General features: G+C 39.5%; 1 protein-coding gene across 1 annotated transcript in view; it reads left to right on the plus strand.

Moving 5' to 3' along the window:
- The window catches only part of LOC113008884 (adenylate cyclase type 1-like), a 71,706-nt gene that overhangs the window by 16,288 nt on the left and 41,506 nt on the right, over nt 1-13,912 (plus strand). Inside the window, exons 5-7 of the mRNA XM_026146766.2 lie at nt 7,269-7,396; nt 9,133-9,291; nt 12,892-13,033. Of these exons, the coding sequence (XP_026002551.2) occupies nt 7,269-7,396; nt 9,133-9,291; nt 12,892-13,033 (429 nt within the window). The remainder of the gene's footprint in view (nt 1-7,268; nt 7,397-9,132; nt 9,292-12,891; nt 13,034-13,912) is intronic.

Below are 13,912 nucleotides of genomic sequence, written 5' to 3' on the forward strand. Positions count from 1 at the left end.
ACTGCTGCACTCTTAAGTGCTGTTCGTCAACATCATCCACCTGCAGGCTCCGGGAGAGATATTTTACTCATTACTCCCTAATTTAATATATAGCATATTTGGAGGAGTGATGATCTCAGAGCCTGGAAGCAAAGTGCTGACTGTAATCTGCTGCTTTAATACTTTATTCATTTCGATCACGAGTTGTTTGCATTAACACACAGTTGGTGACAGTGATGAGACTTACAAATAAACTAAAAATAGACCAAAAATGATGATATGAAAGGCATTAGTGGTTTTATTATTTGTATATGTGGCAGAAACAGCATTCACATTCTCCCCACTTCAGATATTCATGTTGTTAGCCATTCATATCCTCGACAGCTTGCTGTCAAACTCTTCCACAAGAGTGCGTCATCTCCCATTTGGCTGTTTGCAGTCTTCAGTGCAGAGAGAGCCAGTTGGTTAATTGGTGAAAAAATAATTAGGTGAATGATTGGCCTGACTTCTTGCGCTGGCTCATTCAGTCAGTATATACAGGGTGATGCTGGGATGTGTAGGTAATGCGGTTTTCTTATTGGTTATTCAGCGACATCAGCAACTCATTAAGGAGGATAACAAAAAAAAAGAGAAAAAAAAGTTTTGAAGGCATTTTTTTAGTCCATCACACAACTAAATGACACTTTGTAGCTAAGTGAGAGTTTGAGCATTGCACAGCCATTCATTCAATTGTTCTGATATTCGAGTGTGCACTGACAATCAAGCTGAGCTGCACTCCTGGCAGCGATCTTGGTGGTTCACTGTATACAGGGCACACCTGTTAAATTGCTTTGATCTTCCCACAGTTGCTGTACATATTTTAATGCCGGATCCACTTCAACTGCTGTTGTATACAGGATGGGCCATTTATATGGCTACACCGTAATAACATGGGAATGGTTGGTGATATTAAAGTCCTTTTTGTGGCACATTAGTATATATGAGGGGGCAAACTCTTCCAGATGGATGGTGACCATGGTGGCCATTTAGAAGTCGGCCATCTTGGATACAACTTTTGTTTTATCAGTAGGAAGAGTACCATGTGACACATCAGACATATTGGTAATGTCACAAGAAAAACAATGGTGTGCTTGGTTTCAACGTAACTTTATTCTTTCATGAGTTATTTACAAGTTTGCCTTTGTTCACAGCCATTGACATGTTGAAGAGGTTAACACGTGAGGAGCAGATCGAAATTGTGTTGATATCTGGTATATACCATTCCTCCCACAGTCCAAAGACATATAATTAGTGGGATTAAGTTACCTGATGAGTCCAAATTAGCCATAGGTGTGAATGTAAGTGCGAATGGTTGTCTGTCTCTCTGTGTTAGCCTTGCCACAGACTGGGTGACCCTGGACAGGTCAGGCTCCAGCCTCCCCGTGACCCTGATAAGGATGAGCCGAAGAGGACGGATAGATGGATTTCTACTATAATCTGCTTATTTAATTTTTTTTTGGAAATAGTCGGAAAATGGGAAAGCGGTTTACAACTTTTGAGTAATGGAGACGTGAACATTACGTAGACTTTACTCCATGGAAAAGGACAAGAATGTACAAACTTCAGCCCAAACCAGCAACAGCTATCCACCGCTGGTAACATGACATCAGCTCTTTCCAAGCACCTGCAAAGAAAACATGTTAACAAAAATGCTGTTAGTATATACAGTCAGGCTTGTAGCCTTCATTTCTATCTGTGTATTTTTCTGCAGTGTTTTTTGTGTCAAGCGCTCTTTCACCAGCTTTGGTGTCATCTTATCGTTAACACTTAAGCACTGACAGCAGTCTTGGTCAAGTTCTTTGAAAATAGTAATTAGTTACTAATTACTGATTACTTCTCCAAGAAAGTAATCCTGTTACTTTATTGATTACTTATTTTCAAAAGTAATTAATTACTTTATTACTTAGCTACTTTTTAAAAACATGATACACAACCTGAATACGTAAAGCAATAGACCTTTGCCAATTCTATTTTTTCTGCATAGCCATCATATAAAATTGAATCAAATGAAAAAGTCTCTTTTAAAAACTTGTTTTATTAGTTTTAATCTTTTAACTTCATGCACATTGCATCAAGCAAAATTAAATTATATGCAACAGTCTTTGACTGGAAGAAATTTGTTTAACATTTAAACCTATTTTCTGTATATTCCAGCATATAAAATAAAATAATGTTTTGTGTTTACACTCACTCTTTCAAATAGATGCAAGTAAAACACAGAAAAAAAAAAATCAATGACTCAGCAGCACTGAGTCCTGTCGCTCTTAAATCTATTTTCACCTGTTTAGCAGGAGTAGGGCGGGTGGAGGTTTGCCTGGTGCCACAGTGATCATGTCAGTGGGGGCATCCGTGGGTTTCTCTGTGAATTTCACATTCCTGTGGCAGCGTGCTGGTGCTTGCTCAGATTTGAAGGTTAATGTTTCGCTGTAGAAAGAAGTTTTCTTCCCATGCAGAATGTACAGCGGATGATAATGTTTTTGTCACTTTTTATGGACTAAAACTTTGAGTAATTTAAGTACATCCAAGCTTTAAACGCTGCATGGTCGTACTCTCTGCTGCACTTCATATTATTCATTAATGATCTATACATGTCTGTTGCTGCCATGGACGTCGCACGTGCTTACATCATTGTCATGAGACACTGACAAACAAAATCACATTTTAGTAATGCAATAATGCAGCGTGCTTACAGGAAAGTAATAGTAATCTAATTACTTTTTGCAATAGTAATCCCTTACTTTACTCACTACTTAAAAAAAATTTAATGGATTACAGTAACACGTTACTTTTAACGTGTTACTGCCCATCTCTGACTGACAGAAAACTCTTGTGTACAATCATTAGGACAAGGATGTGTGTAGCCTAAACTTCATATTGTTAAGTAGTGTTAATTATCTTAGGCCATGTTCAATTCAATTCAATTCAATTTTATTTATACAGTCGCTTCAAGGCACTTTATATTGTAAGATGGACCCTACAATAATAGGGCCATGTAATAATGCACTTTCTACTTGAAGTAATTCAGTGATATAATGCTATAAATTTTTGTATTTTAAATAGTAAATAACAATGTGTAATAGGCAGTTTTTTAAACAATGACCTCAATGCTACAATTAATCAGTGTAAAAGCTTATGGCCACACCACCCTGATCACGCAGCTCTCACCTGATCTCGGAGCTGTGCGATTACAAATCAGGGCCGCATAAATGAAACTCGCGGATTCTTTCACTGAGCGCTGCGGCACACCTGCACCAGGGCAAACCTCTGCCTACGCCACTCCTGTTTTACAGGTGAAAATAGAGCAACAGGACTGCTGAGTCTTTGACTTTATTTATTTTCTGCTGTGTTTTACTTGCATCTATTTGAAAGACTGAGTGTAAACACACACAAAAAAAAATTATGTGCTGGAATGTGCAGAAAATAAGTTTAAATGTTAAACAAATTTCTTCCAGTCAGAGACTGTTGCATATAATTAAATTTTTGCTTCATGCATAAAGTTAAAAGGTTAAAACTAATAAAACAAGTTTTAAAAAGAGACTTTTCCATTTGATTACATTTTGTATGATGGATTATGCAGAAAAAGTAGAATTGGGCTGAAAGATCTATCGCTTTATCACCTCTTCAGGTTGTAAATGGTGTTTTTAAAAAGTAACTAAGTAACTAAGTAATTAATTACTTTTGAAAATAAGTAATCAGTAAAGTAACGGGATTACTCTTTTGGGAAGTAATCAGTAATTAGTTACTGATTACTTTTCAAGTAACTTGTGACCGTAGTAGTCCATTTACCATATCTGTCGTCAGTGATGCCGTCTCACTGTACCATTAATTTTCTATATTACTAAAACTGAAATTGTAAAATATGTAAAACAATTTAATGGGAAACCTACAATTTCCTTATTAACTACGTCAGCTGTAACAAACTGAGGCCTCTCATATGAACAGTCCTTTTTTAGAATATTAATGCAGCATTACGTTTTACTTTGTCATAGAAAAACAGAAAATTCACTTCTTACAGCATATGCAAAAGTTCATTCTGCAGAGGTGGATTTGTCTCTTTAAAAATCAATAAAATGAGGAATCTGCATACAAATGTTGTGTTTGTAAGTCTATGTGGTTTTAGTTGCAGTGAGGCAAGTATATGGGATGGTGAAACTTGCAAAACAAAGTAGCTTTAAAAAAAAAAAGAAGTAATGTCACTGAGCCATCACACTCACAGCCTACAGTGAGGGAGGAAGGCTGGCTGCAGCGAGTCCAAACAGTTGGTGAGCTCCTTTTTTCAGCACGTTGTTCCGAAGAAGCCTCCAAGAAAACAAAATGTATTATTTAGTCCTGGAGCTCATTTATTATGCCAAGTCATGTATTGATCCAAAAAGTGAAAGTAAAGCTGGAGAGGTTAACTGACATGTAGGAGGAGGAGGAGGGAGTCAAGAAAGAGAAGGAATTGGGAGGCTGAGAGAGGAAGAGATGACAGTATCGATTTCTAGACAGAGGGGAGATGAGCAGGGCTGAGGAGGTGGAGTGTTAATGTGTGTGTGAGAAGAAGATTCCTTCCCAACAATGTGAGAAACTTATAAAGTCATGAAGTAAATGATTACTTCAAGTTACTGCCTCAAAACATGGTTCTACAAGCTACTCAATCAGAGGGTGTACTTAGCTTTTTCAGAGGACTGCACAGAATCCTGTAAGAACTTTCTTTGTCACATGATTGTATATAGTCATTATAAACATGCAGAGTTAACATTGTGAATGGATGTATTTGATCTATGATCTTTTCATTATACTAAACAAGGTGCTTTGGTCACTGCTCCTGTAACATTTGTTGCTAATATTCAGCACTTCTCTGGCCTCTGGTAGGTACAAAGAGGCTGTGGCCTTGAGAAAACAGACTGTACCATTAGAAGTCAGTCCTGTCCAAGATATTGCACTCACACTCAACTCTTTACCACATGCTTGACCTCTTCCATGAGGCCAAGAGACAGTTTACTCCTGCTTTCTACATGCAGACACGCACACAAGTCACATGATGGGCAGGATTATCCGTCATGAGCTCATTCTGTATCTCAGCAATCAGTCGTGGCTTAACATAGAGAGAGCGATAGACCGAGGGTGAAAAGAGCAAGATACGAGTTATGTGTCTTGCTAGCAGCGCTTTGAAACTCAGCAAGCCATTATATAGAAACCTTGTGATGAGGATATATTGGGTGCATGTGTGTGAGCATTTGTGGGTAGCTGCAGCTGCAACCTAATTGAGATTTATACCCCGTCGTGTTAGCCAGGGAGAAATTCTCTTTCAAACCAGCTCTGTCACAGCTGCTGAGCCTGTCTGGCTGCTGTATGCTACACAACACATTAGTTCCCTGCGGGCTCAACTTAAACTTAACCACAACAGACACATGCCTAACACTAACCTTCACCTAACCATAGCGAAGACAGCATCAAGCAAAACAGAGGCACAAAGTCTGCACTTGAATCAGGTAGCTTTATTCCTAAATGTGTCTCCCAAAGCAAACAGAGATACTTTTCTCTTGTGACATGGTTTGCTGTGAGCAGATTATTTCTGTTCACAGACATGGACGCACACACAGGCACATGCACACTTCTCTCTCTTCCGAGTGCCGGGATAATCATGCACGTTCTGAATTCTCATATCCTCCCACGCCAGAATCTTTCTGCTCCCGTGAGCAGAAAACCAGAGCACCCCATCTTCTCTCTTCTCATCTCTGCCTCTTACCCCGCAATTGTCATGAATCTTCTGTATATATGAATGTGTGTGTTTGTGTGTGTGCACATGTGTGCTTGTCAGTCAGAGGTTGCCTGCAGGCTAAGCTTTGTAGGGTCTTCCATTGCAATTTTCTGATGACTCTGTGTGATACAGTGCCAAAAGGAAACCCTGCGTGTGCCACTAAATCGTGTGCAGTACAGTATGTGTGCAAGTTACCATGCAGCTGTTTTTTTGCATTTTTTTTGCAGGTATGTGTCTGAGTGGGGATTTGTGTGTCTGTAAAGGTGTCTGTGTGCATTGGTGAGTGTGTGTGTGGCACCATTGCTGAGTTTGTGCACAATGTGCACTGTGACAAATAGCGGATCTGTCTGGAAATGTGGGGGCGGGATTCTACTTCAAGAGCATGTCGGAGCAATTAGAGTTGGCCTCAACTACAAATACACAAACAGTAGCACAAGCACACACATCTGATTAAAATGAATCGAAATGCAGCTGCAGCTTCCATACAGTTTCTGCAGAAGAAAGGGTTTAAAATAGCAATGGTTCCTGTCATAATTAGCTATTTATGGGGCGTTAAACTTTACAAAATCTGCGATCCAGATGGAAATAAAAGTTAGTCACACCAGCTCACGTCACAGAAAAATTTGACCATGCTATCTAAGAACAATTAGGAGTCATGCTCCGTGTAGAGTAATAATGATAGAGCCATCAAATAAGATGGCTACAGGTAAATGTATATCAGGGCAAGTGCCAGTAGTTTACAAAATCAGGGACGTGCTAGGATTAAGCTGACCCCCCACAAGGGTTATCTACTGGTGGTTTTCAATTGAGTTAAATTAAGAATTTCATTAGCTTCTAGCTAATGTTAACTGCTTTGACATTTAAAAAGAGAAAAAATGAAAACACAAGTAAGTAAAACAGGATTAGAGAATAAGTTAAATAAAAGGAAAAGCTACTTTTAGCTACTCCTTTAGTAATCCCGGTATTATGAGTGAATAAAGGGATCACTCATTGTGGTGATCCCTTTATTCACAAGGGATCACCACAATGAGTAGCTCTGCATGTTTGATTGGGCAGCAGGATCTTTTGATAGTTAGGCAAATGTGTAAGCCACTACACTATGGAGGACCTGTTAGACAATAAGTTAAATATTTTGACTAACTAGTGCTTTACCAGTTTAGACTACCTTGCTAACCTAGCAAGGTAGTCTAAACAGTTCAGTCCTATGTGTAAAACAATTGTTTTCTGTGCTCTTCTGCTGGTATTTTACTTTCTCCTCATGCTGGAAAAGGGTCAATAAACCCTCTGATACCTGTCTCTATCCCCCTCATATCTTTTCCAGTGTACAGAGCTGTAAAAACGCAGCTACGTTAATCATTATGTGCCACCACACAATTAAAGATTCGTTTAATGACATTAAACCTGACAAAGATACATTTAAAGATATGTGTAGTATACACTCAAAATAACTAAATTTTTCTAATCTCACTGACATTGCTCATCTTTCTTTTTCTCTTTGTGTCTGTAGGAGAATCACTGCAGGCGCATAAAGATACTGGGGGACTGTTACTACTGCGTGTCAGGACTGACCCAACCCAAGGCGGACCATGCCCACTGCTGTGTAGAAATGGGCCTGGATATGATTGATACCATTGCGTATGTCACACACTGACATGCAGGCAAAAATGTCTTTGTTATGATTGTTTTGGGGAAGGACCAGAAGTCAACAGTTACTCTACAATGTGTGATCATCCGAATTGTTTCTTAAGAAGAAAACAATTTTATCCTTTTAAGTTGCTTTCGGTGCATTGCTTCTATGACAACAGTTTCTAGGAAATCCGAGAAAACTGAGGCACTTCTTACCTGCTTCAACAGTAATATACATCGATCAGGGATAACATTAGGACCACTTGTCTAGTATTGCGTCGGTCCCCCTTTTGCTGCCAAAACACCTGTCACAAAGGTAACCTAGAAAGCTGACCTTTGTAACATGTGATTGACATTGAGTGTGTATATATTCCAATCCAAACAATTTCTAACCACATAGATTTGGTTGACTTCCAAATCTATTCCCTTTACTTCTTTTTCGTTCATTTGGAACCTAAAAGACACTTGCTTGCACGTAGCCCTGGTTTCCGCCCCTCTCCCTAAAAGCATGTAGACACCACGTACACGGAGAACCTTTGCCTCACTTTCCTGTGTGAACCTGCGCCTGTCATGTTCTTTGCCCCACCGCTCTGTCTGGGAGGATGGATGCCGGAGTGGGAGCCCTTTATCTCAAAGGACAGGTGCTGCCATGCACACGCATTCCTCAGTATGCGTGTGAGTGTAAGATGTCCCTTCTTCAACCTTATGGGCAAACCACATTTTCTTTTCTGCCATCCTGTAAACAGACACACCCACCCCACACACACGCAAATACACACTTTGTGAACCCTTTGCCATTCTCAATTTCCTTCCTCGTCTGTGACTGTCTCACATCTGAAGTGGGTGACCTCCCACAGGTTACTAGGTGATTTACCAGGGAGGAGAGGCTCTGGAAAAGTCCTGCTTTTTCGTCACTGCCCCACAGTACGACTCAGGGAAGGTGATCCACACATGCGCATTCATATTGTAAACACATACATGTGAACATAAACTTTTTTGAAGGCGCATTGAGTAGTTTGTGCTTTTTTTGGAACAAAGTTGAAATGTGTTGGAAGCGTATGATTACAGATGCGCCTCTCTACATCAAAGATTTTGTACTCGTGTAGCAACCCTGAATCAGTTTTGCTACACAATTCAGAACTTTAAGATTCAAGATTAATTCCATTATCATAATCTAACACGAGGCTGTAAAACAATATCCACAAAAATAGCAATTTTAAAAAAGGGCTCTTGTGCTCAAATGTGGTTGCGCTACAGCAGATGTTTCTGGTTGGCTTGCCACATGGCAGGAAGGTAAACAGGTTGTGGCAGGGGGTGGAATTGTCTTTTAATATATTTTGGGTTCTGCACCAACATTTAACCTCATTGTACAGCTATCACTGATGCTTGGTAGATGGTTGCCTGATTTCTTCCAACACATCCCATACCAGTTAGTGGTGTTTCCTGCTGGGAAACAGCTATACTTCTTTGCAGATGTTAATAAGACCTTGTTGTGAGAATTTATCCTCTTTAAGTTTGAGCTAAAGGTCACTGTAGTCTAACCTAGTGTTGTTAACACTCAGTAATCTGGAGAAATTTGCTGGGCATCTTTTACTACCCAGCATTATCATTGCTTCAGCCACACTGCTTCCTATATGGCAACAAAAAGAAAAGAAAACAACAACAATAAAAGAAAAATGCTTTAAATGTTAAATTGTCCTGGTTTTTGTTCAAGTAGTTCTAAATCATTCTTTCCCCCCCTGCAGGTCGGTGGTGGAGGCCACAGAGGTGGATCTGAACATGCGCGTAGGCCTGCACACAGGACGGGTGCTGTGTGGCGTGCTGGGCCTGAGGAAATGGCAGTATGATGTCTGGTCAAATGATGTCACACTGGCGAATGTGATGGAGGCTGGAGGGCTGCCAGGGTCAGTACTGACTGTTACACCCACTGAAAATCAGACGAACGCAGCACACACACTCATGCAAAGACACAGAATACAGTATGTCAGCTACAGTAATATGACACAGTGCGATGACAGACTTTTTGTATCGGACCATAAGGCGCACTGAATTATATGGCGCATTAAGTGAAACAAAACAGTCTGATAAGTCAGACTTAACTCATTCTTCTTGCTTCCTCCACTTCCGTACCATTAATTCATTAATGTTGAATTCTCTCACAGCTGCTCTATTCCCATGTTGTTTCAGTATATTAATGACTAAGCTGTTCTCCTGACTGAAGTTTGGTCCTTTTACCTGCCATGCAATTGCATTTGTCCATAACCATCAGGAACCCTCACGTTGCCATTTAGAGTGAAAAAAAGTTAGCGTTCATCTTCCAGTTTCACTGTGTTTATGTTATGCTAACATAGCTGTGTTGCTAGTGATCAGGTAGCACATCATTATATACCAGCTAGTCCAACTTCAGTAACCCTACAAATGTCACTGCTGTTTAGTTTTCTGTCTTCATTTATGTTGGAAGTGATAGCAGAGCTGTACATTTTAAGTTTTTCAGAAATCTCTCAGTCAGAATATGCTATATCATGTTTAGGTGGTAACTAGCAAGCTAACTTCCTGCTAACTTCTAACTCCGTTAAATTTAATAAATTCTGTTTTCATGGATGCCCGGATGTTAAACTTAATTGTTACACCTGGTAAAGCTGCAAAATGATCATTTTATTAAAGATGAAACAATTTAGACCATGTTTAACTCTCAGTAATGCCGCAGTGTTCGTTTGACTTTGGAACCTGAAGGGACAGAGTTTTGGACTCAGATTACTCCGTGAGGCTCCTGACTACGGTAGCCATAACGCTCCGACAATCCATCAAGCAGTGCGGTTTTGTAGCTTACGAAGTCATACTAAAGCATTTTTTGACAGATTTCTGAGCCCGTGTACCACATAAAATCGGTTTGAGGTCAGTAAGCACAACCAGAATTCATACATAAGGCGCACCGAATTATAAGGCACACTGACGATTTTTGAGAAAATTTAAGGATTTTAAGTGCGCCTTATAGTGTGGAAAATATGGTACCTTTAAAAAAAACAAAAACAGACAAACAATGAATTTAGCAAGCTATTGCTTACCTAAGTATTTTTCAAAATGTATAAAAATTGTGAAAATGCACTTGATCAGTCACCCATTTTCCATCCATTAACTGAAGATCAGTGAAAAAGTGTATAAAATAGTTTTTGAGCATGAGCTGACATTGTTACCAGAGATGAAAGAAAGCTTTCGCAAGACTCTAAGCAGTCCCATGGAAAACTGTATCATTAGCTTGTTGGATAAACTTTAAAAAGCTAGAAGCTGAAGTACTGATTTTCTGTAGGTCTCTATCAGTTTTTCACATTATTATGAAAGTTTGGCCCCTGTGTTTGAGGCAATTGTCCTGTTGCATGATTCAATTTTGGTCCAGCTTTACCATTTAGGCAGATGCCCTCACATTTGACTCTAGAAAATGTACAGGTCCTGTGCCTGAATCATCACCTCTCCAACACTGTGCTTGACAGCTGGTAGGATGTGTTTGTGCTGATATGCTGTCTTTGTTTTCTTCCAAACATGTTGCATCATGGCCAAACATCTTTACATTGATTTCACCTGTCCAAAGGACATCGGTCCATTCTCATGGATTCTTTAGCTACAGCTTTGCAAACCTAAGCCATGCTACCATGTTCATTTTAGAGAGAAGAGGCTTTCTCCTGGCAACCCTTCCAATCAAGCCATAGTTCTTCAGTCTTTTTCTAATAGTACTGTTCTGAGCTTACCATTTTACTTGCTAACTGAGGCCTGTAGAGTGCATGGTTTGCATGATTTGACTTGGTGGGATGTCCACCCCTGAGAAGACTGTTGTGGTGTGTTAACACATACCTGGATTCTCCAGACTAGCAAACTGCAGTATTATAAAATATAAACAAGATATAAATTCACTAGCTGTGTCCATGTCCTCATTTTAGGCTTGACAGCGTTTTAGTAGATAATGCGCCCTGCCACAAAGCAAAAATGGTACAAGAATGGTTTGAGGAGCACAACACAGAGTTTGAGGTGTTGACTTTGCCTCTAAATTTGCCAGATCTCAATCCAGTCGAGCATCTTCGATCCATGGAGGCCCCACTTTGCAACTGGCAGGACTTAAAAGATCTGTTGCTAAAAGCTTGGTGCCAAATACCGCAGCACATGTTCATATTAAGCAGCGGGTCATAATGTTATACCTGATTGGTGTATACGTATATGCAGCCATCAGATTATGTTTTGGACAGCACCACATTTTTTGACATCAGAAGAGATCATATTGGAAAAAAAATACTAGAATTTCACTCACCGCACTCAAGCACAAATTTATTGGACTTTACTACATATAATTAGTGTAATAATCTCATACTATAACTTATACTAAGCTATGGTTTACAGTTTTTGTACTTTTTCCAATAAACAGAAAAGATATTACAGGTCCGATTGAATAAGCTGCTGCTTACAACTGTTGTAAGATACATCCTTAAACTTGTCATGTCGATCTGACCTAGAAAAAGCAAAACAAAATATCAAAGCAATGTAAACATAAAACAGCATCCCTGAGTAGGCACACCAACATCTGCTCAACAAGTAACTGAGAGATCACAACCTGTGTTAGTTTACAGAGTTGTACCAAAATAAACCACACGGTTCATCCTGATATTTTAAGTGTTTTTAACTGTTTCCATACAACATCTGGATTGACTTGGCTTACTGTAATCATTTGTGGAATCATTTCGTTGGTGTTCATGCTAATTGTTGATGAAATAGTAAATAAAATGATCTTTTAAGAAGTCAACTTTTCCCACATTCTGCCCTGAAAAACCATTGCAAGAAAATAATTCAGATTTAATGTAGTTGCACAAATGTGCTAACTAGGACATAAACAGCAGCTAAAAATAAAACTGACCACCATGATTAAATTAATGTCACTTCATTAAACTGGCTGCAGAAATGATCAGACCTACACAGTGTATACGGACGTGGCTGGGTTTCTTTATTTTGTTTACTAGTTCTTTTCAGGTTACGGCACAACTCGAGCCAGGAGTCAGCTCTTCTCGAGGCTTCCTCCACTGCACACTCTCCCCGTCAGTCTCCTCCGTTACTATATACAAGGAGAGAGTGATTAGTCTCTGCACAAACACCTGTCCCCTCTGCCACCCCGACGCCGCCCCAAGAGCTAGCTGCGCCACCCGTCCCACGGCAGCAGGCCAGAGACCACACCCCTGCCACATTGGCATACAGTAACAAGCAGATTTGCATTTTAAACAGCACTGAAATGAGATCGCCTGTTTGGCTAAATTTGGTTCTGTTTCAAGTGAGGTAATAAGATTTTAGGACTCGTTACCAGATTAGATGATTTACCAGGATGAAAATTTCTATGAAGTGACGAGTTTTGAGCAAGCCGAGGGGCTATTAAGCTGATAAAAATAATGAGGGGATAATGATTTGAGACCTTAGTGTTGGACTTTTTATCACCAACTGCTTTTTGTCCTCTGCTTTGCTTGTGCTCCCAGCAAGGTGCACATCACAAGGACCACCCTGGAGTGTTTGAACGGAGACTACGAGGTGGAACCGGGCTTTGGCCACGAGAGACATGCCTTCCTACAGAAGCATCACATAGAAACGTTTTTCATCGTGCCGTCACACAGACGGAAAGTACGACAGAATGATTTCTTTTCTGCAGATTCTCTTACAACCGTATAACTTGAGAGGTGACACAGCTGTCAGTGTTGTAACAGTTAATCCTCTGATGGAGGGAGAGGGAGGCAAGCCATGTGCTAAGCTGGCATACACATGACTAGTATCAATATCTCACACCAACTGCACATGTGCATCGGAGCTGGCTGTTCGTGTCAGAAAAAATGTTTTAAATCCCTCGTAAAGTGCACATGCACAACGCTGGCACCGGCATGCACACGCAGATAAACACTTGATCCAGGTTTTGTAATATCCCACATTCACAGTTTACTGTAAAAATCCCACTCAAGCCTACTTGATTTCCATGAATGAGACAATTCTCCACATTTAATTTCATGCCATGTCCTTTTAACCGCTTCATTAATGGAGAATATAAATTTTGAATTTGAACATTTTTGAATTAAAAGATTTTTATGGATAATTAAATGGAGGGAAGATGCAATCAGAAACACTGATGCTAAATTGTTTAAGTTGTGGAGGGTTCCAAAATAATAATAATAATTATGATGAATTGGCAAGAAATAATATTACTTGGTTGTACAAGTAATCAATGGTGCATTCGTCCCTAAAACAGAATATATGTTGCTTTTATTTCCACACATGACACTGAAGTAAATCTCTTTCGATTTTTAAATCAAATGAAATCAAGACCTGATGTCTTCTCTGTCCCATCTAGCCTAAAATGAAGCATAACAATAGTGAATTTAGGATTTTTACATTTGTTTGCTTTTTTAAATTTAGATGCATTTTACTACTTATTATGAGAGCTGTGCTATTTTTGGAGCTACATATTTGTTATTGTCATTTTACATTTACTCATATTTAGTCATATGACTA

Source organism: Astatotilapia calliptera, chromosome 17, assembly GCF_964374335.1.
Source record: "Astatotilapia calliptera chromosome 17, fAstCal68.1, whole genome shotgun sequence".
NCBI lineage: Eukaryota > Metazoa > Chordata > Actinopteri > Cichliformes > Cichlidae > Astatotilapia > Astatotilapia calliptera.